The following is a 10,825-nucleotide window of genomic DNA, read 5'->3' as shown; positions in this document are numbered from 1 at the left end:
TACTTTTTTTTACGATCTTCAATATTGTCTAAGAAAAAATAAAATTATAAAATTCATCTATAAAAATTTTGAGGCCTCAAAAGTTTGGGGGCTAAAGCAAAGGTTTTACTAGCTTTACTCTTGAGCCACCCCTGATAACAACCACCAAACGAATGAGCAAATATCAATATTTAATATATTTTGAAAATTTAATTTTGGGTCTGGCTTTGTGAAAGAAAACGATGAAAAAGAATGGTAGCAGCAAGTATTGGGAGAATTTGATTTGCTTTTTGCTTATTGATTTGTCAATTTTAGAATTTGTTTTTAAAATATAAAGTGTTAAAAGAAATTCTGTATGATAGCAAAAAGGGAAAAAGTTACCCCCAAAGGAAAAGAACTGCACGAGTTCAATTTATATGTTCAGTGGGGTTTCGAATCCACATCTCAGTAAAGAGATAGCTTCTCTAGCCTCTGCATTACACCATTAAACCATCCACTTATTTGTGTATGAGTTCGCAAGTAAACAATATCTACCTTTACTGTTTTTCTACAGTAAAAATATAGAATCTACGTAAAAGTTACTGGGTTCGCCAAAACCCCCTTTAACACTGTAGCTCCACCCTGATGTTAAATATGAATACAGCTCAAAGTTTCAGAAGTTCATTCCTCAAACGTTAAGTAAACACGTGTTTGGTGTGGGTGCTCATTTTCCAAGGATAAATATCACATAACTATGAACAACGCTCTCTTCAAAGGTGTGGAGAGACCATATGGAATTGTTCAAAGGCCTAACAAGAAATATCAATGAATGGCCATCCCCCAAGGGAAGATTACTAGATTGGAATCATCGAAACATCTAATCTGAATGCTTCACATCTCACCTATTACAGGGAGAAGTCCCATTACATGTACCTCAACAACAGCGAAAGGGCTAACAACGAAAAAGAAAAAGGGAAAAGGGTAACATACAATGCTTGTTAGTATGAAAACAACATTTCTTTCATTCTATAGTATACGATGGTCTAAACGTGTAAAATTTCATAATATGCTTTTCGACAAACTAACATCGAGCTGTACAGCAAAGCCCAAACAGCAATCACTAAACATCAGCTCAGTGGTCCTTAAGAACCAAGACATATTATTTCTCTTTATCATATGCTGTTAGGTTTTATTGAAGCGATGACCAAATCTAAAATATTTCAGTGCTACAATAGTTACATAAGAGTATAGCAAACCAAAGAGCCTTCATCCTTCCTCACCGAACTCCTTTGTGAATCTCTCATGGAGCTCAAGATCTGCTTCGCTTACTGTTGGCTTCTGTTTCCATACTACTCTGTCAAAATCCCTTATGCTGATTGGTGGTGGTGTAATCTGCAAACAGTACCAATCAATAATTGGTAATCAAGAAACTATACTGCATTGACAGAAAGTTGGTCCTAAAAAATTATCTATAGAGGGTTGCTATTAACAAGAACCATACACTTCACACAGAGTTAAAATGTGGGCAAGATGTTTCTGAATTGACTTAAAAGTAGGAGATGCTTATCATAAATAATCAGGAAGTAGTCAAAACTCTTGGGATCAAGAAATGCAAATATGAGGATACCCTGCCCATTCAGTTTCCACAGAGAAGCATAATCTCCCCGTTGAAGAGCTTCGCTAGTGAATTTTTTTTGACAGTTTAATAAACCGATTTGCAGACAGCATAAGCCTTTGAGCTTTTCAGTGTCTACTTCGACAGCAAACTTTAATTCATCCTTCTGTTAACAAAATTTTGATTTGACGGGCATTTTTTTGGAGTCCTATACTCTCAACTTTATGCAGGTTAGTTATGAAACTTTTCTGGGGATTCCTACACATATCTTCACTTTTGACTTTGAATAAGTTTCAGATCCTAAGGGACTTGAAGAGCTTTAGCCTTTAAGGACATTATTCAGAGGAATTTAGGTAGAGAACGATGTGGATAATCTTCTATGGCTCAAGACAATTTACATAAAAAGAGGATATGGACTGTTTTATTGGCCTAATCTGAATACAGACACTATCCACGGAAACAACTTTTATTGGGAAAGTAAAAATTAACTGTAGTGAGAAAGGCTATTGATATCTAGAAACACCACATGTCTTATTGTAATCTTGTTGTGAGACCACCACATCTGCAGTCGGAAGTATGACGGAAATTTCAATTGCATGTTGTATGCAGTTCAGTTGGAGAGTTCCCCACAGCACAATCTGGGCGGGAGGAGGGGTTGGGCATCATAGAAAAATATCAGAATGTAGTTGGCTACCTTTGAAGCTAGGCCTTTTGCTGCAAGCTCCGTCATATTAGTTTGAATGGCACCTGGTTGTCTAGGCCCACAAGGCACCCACAACCCATCACTAGTCTTAATGAAAAACTCAGCATCTTGAGTTTTACGTACAGGTTCAAACAAGACTTCATTTACCTGTCATTTGAAGGAAGATGAGAAAATGAGCACCTTCAGCCACCTTTAACAACCATTGCTGACTGATTTGTTTGGGATACTAAACTAGCTAGTACTCCATAAAAACACAATAGCGCTCCAAAAACTATGATACTTACACAGACAGAAATGTCTGAACCTGAAAAACCTTCTGTTTTCCGAGCTAGTTGCTCAAAATCACTTTCTGTCAAGTTGTGAGGGGTGTCTCCCAAATGTACCTGCTCATGAACATAAATAAGCTTAGTATGTCGCAAAACCAGAGACCGATGCTCCAGGAGGATTCCTGATATGCTTAAAATATTGGTCAAACTACACATTTTGGCCGGTCAGCCAAAAATAATTACATTCACTAGCCAAATATACTAAGAATTTACACTATTTTGTATCAAAAATGTATATTTTATGCATATTATACATTAATATACATTTGCTGGCTAATAGCTTGGTGGGCGGCTATTTATGTCAATTTCTCTAAATATTCCCGTGTACCTTGAACATGTGCTGCCTTGCCTTCAAATCTGGTAGGGGGATGTATATTCTTTTGTCAAATCTCCGCCTAATAGCCTGGGGAAAGCTACTCGTTAGACAGGAACGGATTAATAACTCTAGCGAAACATGAAGTTAAAGAGTGTTGAAAGCCCTTTCTAACCTGGTCTAACGAGTAGGGAGTATTTGTTGCTGCAAGAACAAGAACTTTTTTGTCATCATCGTGCCCTACACCCTAGAAGCATTTAAGATGGTCAGCATAAAGCAATATGGAAAGTATTTTGAAATCTAGAAGGAAAGCTGCAAGAACTTTGTCAATATTGTGCCCTACACCCTGGCAGGCGTTGAAGATAGTCAGCATAAAGCAATATGGGAAGTACTTTGAAATTGAGAAGTAAATAATGGAAGAAAAACAAAAATAGACAGAGATACATGAAAAAGTTCGCTGCTGGCAATACCATGCTTCCCCCAGAAAATTTCCATGAACTGCGTGATGTTGTCCGGAGGTAAGATTTAACAATATCTCACAACAATTTAAAGATAGTGAGGCCCCAAAATCAGAACTTATATTTCCAGAAGCAGACATATTCTAAAAATCCTGCAGAGTCCTTGTTCAACAAATCTGGGGTTTCTTTTGTCCCACTCAATATCCCTTTTATTTTTTAATATGTCCAATTCTTATTGAAAAATGTCCACCAGAGTGCACGCTGGAAGGGTCCATTTCCAGTTATTTAACAACTTTCCTTGTATCATCTTAGATAAACTCATTTTGCAAGTTCTGAGTGTTGATAGGATTATAGGAATATACAGAACATCATAACTGTAATGAAATGTTCCTGATGCAAGATGAGTTCACAGTAGTTATAGGATTCAAAATACTGAAAATATACTGCAAACAAGGGTAGAGAATGATAGAATGAAAGGGCTTTCTGTTGCATGATGTCCTAGAAAAGGTCCAAGAACAAAAGAGCCTTGAAAATTTTGAAAACGACGGCTGTTCTCGGAACCAAGATGCATTGGCAAGAGGAAAGGAATTGTCCCCAAGTTCTTTAGGATCATACCACGAGGTTTAATGGTATTCAAAGCCAAAGGAAGCACCAAATACTCTGAGATCTCTTAACTCCAGCACAATTGCTTAAAAATACCAAAATCCATCTATCTAAAAATAAAAAATAAAAAATGAAGACTCAAAGCCCTATCCTATTAAATAAAGTTTTTTCTCGAATCCTAAACGAAACCAGGATATAATGTGTAATATCTAACTACTATTCCTACGTAACTCCAAGCAAAAAGTCTGACGAGTTTGCTTAGGAATAAATTCTGCCAGTAGCTAAATAGTTGAATATAAGAACTCAAACAATAAAGAAAGCAGTTCCAATACATCCTCAGAACAGAATTTACCTGCATCTGTACAAGCAGCTCAGTTTTGATACGTCTTGATGCTTCACTCTCACTACCCTCACCCCTTTGGCCACATAAGGAATCAATTTCGTCTATGAATACTATTGAAGGAGAACTTTCTCGGGCCATTTGGAATAGATTTGACACAAGTTTTTCACTTTCACCCATCCACTTTGAAACAAGGTCTGATGAAGAAACACTGCATATCCGAAACAGGGCAATTTCAAATGCATGATGTTTGTCTATTAAAGCAGTCTTAAGATAGGTAGAATAAAACATTGATTTCTATTGTCTCTAACTCTTCCCCTCCCAGGCCGTGTGTCTTTGCATGCTTTGAGTGTGGGAGAGTAATGCAAGAAAAATCGATAAAAAGCAGATGCTTCCACTGTGTAGGTCCTTACTTTTTACTTTCATTCAATGTTATTGCACTTTAACAATAAAGGACACAAAGATGAGTTTGTCCGAATATGTTACTATTTCTGTTAAATGGCTTATGGAGTTGAGTTTGTCCGAATATGTTACTATTTCTGTTAAATGGCTTAAACCTCCAATCTTTTCGTTAAAGTGAACACTGATGGTTCATGTGTCAATGGAGTCTGTGGTGGTGGAGGAGTTGTTAGGGATGACCAGGGCAGAGTTATTATGGCTTTCACCATACCATTCGGGCAAGGCACCAGCAACTATGCTGAAGCTGCCTCCTTCTTGTTCGGGATCAGCTGGTGTATTGAAAATGGGTACAATTTGATCATAGGCGAGACAGATTCCCTCCTCCTTCAAAATTGCATCAAAGGTATTTGGAATTCACTTTGGAGAATCGAGGATACGGTGAAAAAGATTAGAGCTTTGATGGATTCCAATCAAATTATAACCAGACACTGTTTTAGGGAAGCTAACAAGGTGACGGACAAGCTTTCTTCATACAGCCACAGACTAACTGAAGTGTACATATACACTAATTTTTGTTCACTGCCTAGACAGATCAGAGGCTTCCTCAATACGGATAGGTGGGATCTTCCTTCATTTCGAGTCGAAGAGAAATCGTGGCTCCCTCATATACGAGCCACCATGATAAACTAGATTTATTGCCACTGTTTGTTAATGTGGTCTTTTTGCACGCCCTATTTCATAGAATAGCTTGGTTTACAGCTATCAAAATCTAATGAAGGCCAGGCATGGTCCTCCTTCATCAAATGTAAACTTTCAAAGGTGGCAATAAAATCGTGACCCGTTTAAGGAAAAAAATAAAAATAAATAATGGACACAAAGATATACACAAGGTTTTCCCACTAAGTGGAATTAAAAGCATATCTTTTCTTGAAGGCTGAGAGTTACAAGGTGATGCAAGGGGAGGGAGATGTTGTTAATACATATTTTTTGATAAAGCAGGAGAATCTGAATCTTGCAAACCAGTTTCACCTTATTACCTGAAAAAGGTTGAATCTGCTTCTGTAGCAACAGCTTTTGCTAGGTATGACTTTCCTGTTCCAGGTGGGCCATATAACAAAAAGGCTCTCCATGGTCGACGCTTGCCTAATAAGAAAGTACACAGCGAAACAGGAATGTTAACTCAAGAAGCTATGAACATGAAGGACTTCTCCATAAAATTTTCATACAGTTATCGACTTCTAATCAGGAAGTGGCATTACTCTTGAAGTGGCAGTTTTAAACACCTTCTTTAGAATCTCCAACTAACTACTACAAGGGAAAACCTTCAGAAATCCATCACTTGTATGACTATTTTCACTATTTTGATATATAAAGTTCACAGAAGAAAAGAAGATAGTTGTCCCAGTACTTGGTTTCAAAAAGAAAAGCCAAGCTGTGAAGAGCAAATATCACTTAGCTTTTCGTCTTCTAAAACTGTGGGATTTTCCCCTGAAAACTAAATCTTTTACCATTTTCATTTTTAACTTAAAAAGTGTGGTAAACAGCCCCTTCTTAAAATATCCAAGATAAAACTGAGGTAAACCAGGATTACAAAGCTACCATTTTTATTTTTCCCCTTTCCTTTTTCTTCTATTTACTACTCCCACCACCATGGCAGCCTCCAATTAACTATAAGCTTCTCCCCCATGTTGTTCATCCTCCTCCTTCCGTTGTTGCTACTTCCCGACAGTATAGCCCACTGCCAACCTTCCCTCAACCTCACCTAACTCCCTCTCTCCAGGCTTACATTGGAGGTTCTTTTTCTTTTCGTTTTCACTAAGATCCACTGTGTTGGTCCCCTCAGCATTAACCACGAAGTCTCTCGTTCCCTTCACCATCTCATGCTGCTTCTTTTCATTTTTCTTCTCTCTTCTTTCCCCCCTCTATCCTCTTCCAATATCAGAGCCAAGTGCGAGTCCAACAAGTGGATGCTAGTTGAGAATAGGAAGACAAGGAAAGGAGAAAGAGGAGAGGAAGAAGAAAATGACAAGGAGGATTGAAATAGTATGGCATCGAAACTCATATTTAACATGTTAAAAGGGAAGATACTTTACTTCAAAGTTCGAGACGACAAAGCAATGGAATTTAGTTTAAGAGGAAAATTGCCATGGTTATAACTTATAAGAGTTTAGAGCGAATTTCTGCACTTACATTCCTATTACAATATAGATGAGGTGGTGTAAAGTAGTGGTACCAAAACGATTATAAAAGTGGAATACTTAACTCCAGGCTTTAGTGTTTATAAACTTTTGTTTAGTTACTTTTAGTAGTGTCAAACTATTTTTGACAATGCTTTTAATATAGTCACGTATTATGAAGCCAATCATAAGTTGTTTTCTTTGTTTTGATGGACATCCATCCCCTTAATCAAAAGTTATGTTGATATCTATCATCCGATTAGTCTGGTCAATAAGCCGATAAAGAAATTCTTGTCAAACATAGTATTATGAGACAAGTTGTTACTAATAGCTCACACGAGTTCCTTCTCGCTGCAGAGACCGAGCAATTATGTCAAGTAGTGTTTCACCAACAGAACCTTCACTTCCAATTTCAAAGCAATAACCATTTTTTAGGGAAATATTGCAGCAATAAAATTGAATAAATACAGTTTAGTGAGGCGTGGTTCGCAGGCCATATCAAAGAAATGAGAGCACATTTTAAACCTTATTTCACTTCTTTATAACAATCTTGAAACTAATATATGTACAAAAACAAAGAAAAGAAAAGGGGAGGACTAACCAGTGAAAAACTGAGGAAACTTAACCGGCAGAATAACAGCCTCTTGCAAAGCCTGTTTGGCACTCTCAAGCCCTGCTACGTCGTTCCACTTCACATTAGGCTTTTCCCTTATAATAGCAGAATTAAGTCCAGCTCTCAACTTTACATTCTCCGAGTCATCACCCTCTCCTCCTCCATTCTTCGGCTTTGACCTAGCACGCGACGCAACAGCAGCATCTCCATTGGACGTTGGTCCACCACCTCCCTCTTCTAAAACAGCACGAATCTCCTCAGCCCTCCTCAAATACTCCACAAACTTCTGAGTAATCGCTTCCTTAATCTTGGGATTCTTTTCATACTTCAAATGAGTTTTAAAATACTCCAAAGCATTCATATATAGAGAGAACGCCTTTGCATAATTTCCAGCATTATCTTCCTCAACTGCTTGCTTCACATAAGCTACTGCCTGTTCCTTGAAATTGCTATACATCTTATATTCACAAAACTCATGCAATATTCAAAGCTCAAATCTTTTAACAAGCAACCCGACCCCACGATCAGCAAACTATACCTCAATCCTCCCCAAATCTTACTTTTCTTATGCTTTTTCTGTTCACCAAAAAACCACCCAGTCAAAAAAAAAAAACCCAACTTTTTTGTCTAAGCTATTTTTTGTTGCTGCATATGATCAAAACAAACAACCCAACTTTTTATTCTAATCTATTTTTTAATTGTTGCATATGATCAAAAATCAAAAACCCAGTTCAGAAAATATCACAAAAACAACATGTATTTAACTTGATACGATCAATCAAGTTTCAATTTTTCTCCCAATAAGTAGTTATATTTTGATAATTTGTTCAAAATCAACAACCCAAGTTAAAACCCAGTTTCTATTTTTAGCTATTTCATCAAAAACAACAAACTCTTTTGTATCTTGATCAAAATGAACGAAATCCAGTATAGAAGTACCTAAATATTTCAAGAAACCGACTTGATTGGATTAAATCTTAAAAATTCTAGTTTTCATGATCAAAATTATAAGTAACATATTCAAACGCAAATCAAAAAACCAATTACGAAAAGGGTAATTGAAAATGGATGATTATGAAACAAAAACAAACCTGTGAATTAGCAAAATTGTAAAGTAATCCTAAAATTCAACTTTTTATTCGACTTTTCAACGAAACGCGTTATCTATTACAAAGTTTGGAAAATTTGGAGAAGAATTGTGATTGATTAGTTTGGAGTTGGAATTGGTGTTGTGTTTACTTCCAAATCACAAATTTTCCACCAAAATTAAGTCTGGCAATTCCTCCTCCTTTCCTTATTTTTTTTTCCTCCTTTTTGTACTATGTATATTATTTTCCTTTTTCTGATTTGCGGTTGCTAAACTTCTTGGAAAATTGGAAATTAGCAGAGGTCACTTGTAGGACCACAAGAAGGGGTGTGACATGGGCAACTTACCGTAATGCAAGTATTAGCGGCTGCTTCACAGCTCGAACCCAGGAGGGATGCAACACGATGAATTCCCAAAGAAGTCAACCATCTTATAATACTAGTCTTGATCAAGCACGCTTAACTTCGGAGTTCTGATGGATTCAGTACGTTAGTGCTGGTATGATCGCATCAAATAATAACACTCTCTTCGGTTCAAAATAAGTGTCCATTTAGTCTAATTATTTTGGTGCAAAATAAGTGTTCACTTACATAATCATGAAGGAATTAACTTTATCTTTTCAGATTTATCTCTATTTACTCAAGACAATGAATAAGCAGGAGTTATTAATTTAAGGTAGTTTAGTCATGTTACACCCCGAAAAATTTCGCGCTACCTAGACTGTAGACAGCTTAGTGTGAGCCCGAACAAGACTAAAGTTATACAAGGATTAAGGAGGAAGGTTATATTATAAGAGTGTAGTAATATGTATATATGATATGTGGAGACCAAATGGGGTGAATCGGTTCATATGTCACTTGACGAAAAGTTCTCGTTACTGTAAGCTAAGCGGGGCCCACACATCGGGAGTTTTATAAAGGACATATGAAGATATATATGAGTAGTACATGGGAAGTTGAGCAAGTCCTAAGAAGGACCCTTAAGCCAAATATGGGCATAAGCCCTCCAAAAGGACGATTTAAGGGAACATTTTCAGATGATCTCACTTGGAGAGGCCAAAACGCCATGATACGTTTGGAATTTGGAGTCACACCAAAAATGAAAGTTGTAGATAATTGAATTATCTTTCCAATCGTAGGTCAGGGCCCACGATATCGGGATCAAAAGTTATGACCCTTTTACTGAACGAATGCACAGGCAGTGGGATAAGCCTGCGCGAACGCGCCAGGAAGCAGCGCGATCGCGCTAAACACTTTTTGAGCCGGTGCAGGCAGCTTCTAAAATGTTATATAAGGGAGCTTATCCCCTTATTTTCAGGCCAAACACCCCTAAATATTCCCAAAAACTCTGGAGAGTTCTCCCAACCTCCAACATCAAATTTTAGCTCGGATCAAGTATATTTCCGGTCCAGATAGCGTATAGTTACGACTACAAAATCGTATAGCGGCGCGTTGTGTCTTAAGCTCAAGGTGGAGAAGTGAAGATATAACGATATTATCGAGAGAAAGGTATGAATCTTTTGTTATTAACGTTAATCTTGGTTTATTTACGGAGGTGGAGCTGTTAAATAGTTATAAAATAATTTTGTGGTGGAAATATGGGACAAACACCATATGGGATGTTTATGAAGTATTTTGGTATTGGAAATATTGTGATTAATGTCGGTATTGTTGTTGTTGTTGTTGGTTGCTGAGTTGGAATTCTGGGCTAGGCATCTAAACAGAGGAGATGCTGCCGAAATTTTGGCAGATTTTTAGGAAGATTTATTTGAAGGCTTAGGTATAAGTATATAACAATGGGCCTAACCATAGTATGAATGGTCTTATATGTAGACTTGCGGGCTCGGACGAATAAGCGTAGGTAGTTGGCGGCTGAATAGGTATGTTAAGGCTCATCCCTTTCTTTCAAAGGCATGATTCCTATGGTATGAATTCATAAATGTTTCCGTAACCTTCTTGTTTTCAAAAGCTAAAAGTCCATGGTTCTTAAAGCTTCTCATGATGTCGAGGATAAGAATGATTTTATGATGGTGACAACGATAATGATGATTTTGTGTTTATGATTTCAAAGCGAATATGAAAAGGTGGAGCTACTTCTAGATTTTCTCAATTTTATTCATTGATGATGACTCTACCTCTAAAGGCTCCAAGGTGTATGTAAACTTATCCCTTCCTTCTTTTTGGCATGAATTGCATAAAGTGAGCGAACGACGTACATACATGACTCCAATGAA

At 37.2% G+C, this 10,825-nt stretch overlaps 1 protein-coding gene across 3 annotated transcripts; it reads right to left on the bottom strand.

The window, feature by feature from the left end:
* Positions 1–953: 953 nt before the first annotated feature.
* LOC132612602 (protein SUPPRESSOR OF K(+) TRANSPORT GROWTH DEFECT 1-like) lies at positions 954–8,956 on the bottom strand. 3 transcript variants are annotated; one of them, XM_060326701.1, is made up of 9 exons: positions 8,940–8,956; positions 7,494–8,081; positions 5,753–5,858; positions 4,329–4,527; positions 3,091–3,162; positions 2,931–3,005; positions 2,561–2,659; positions 2,268–2,423; positions 954–1,350 (listed from the first exon to the last, which is right to left on the bottom strand). In XM_060326701.1, exons 2-9 carry the CDS (start codon positions 7,960–7,962, stop codon positions 1,225–1,227), a joined length of 1,302 nt encoding a protein of 433 aa, XP_060182684.1. In that variant the 5' UTR covers positions 7,963–8,081; positions 8,940–8,956; the 3' UTR covers positions 954–1,224. The 3 variants fall into 3 exon arrangements, 2 of the variants coding, with proteins under 2 accessions (XP_060182684.1, XP_060182683.1); XM_060326700.1 differs by lacking the exon at positions 8,940–8,956 and adding an exon at positions 8,597–8,869; XR_009571901.1 differs by lacking the exons at positions 954–1,350; positions 2,268–2,423; positions 2,561–2,659; positions 4,329–4,527; positions 8,940–8,956 and adding an exon at positions 8,597–8,874.
* Positions 8,957–10,825: the final 1,869 nt, after the last annotated feature.

This window comes from Lycium barbarum, chromosome 10 (assembly GCF_019175385.1).
Source record: "Lycium barbarum isolate Lr01 chromosome 10, ASM1917538v2, whole genome shotgun sequence".
NCBI lineage: Eukaryota > Viridiplantae > Streptophyta > Magnoliopsida > Solanales > Solanaceae > Lycium > Lycium barbarum.
Note: the sequence above shows the minus strand (reverse complement) of the source record. Positions and strands in the feature narration are given on the sequence as shown.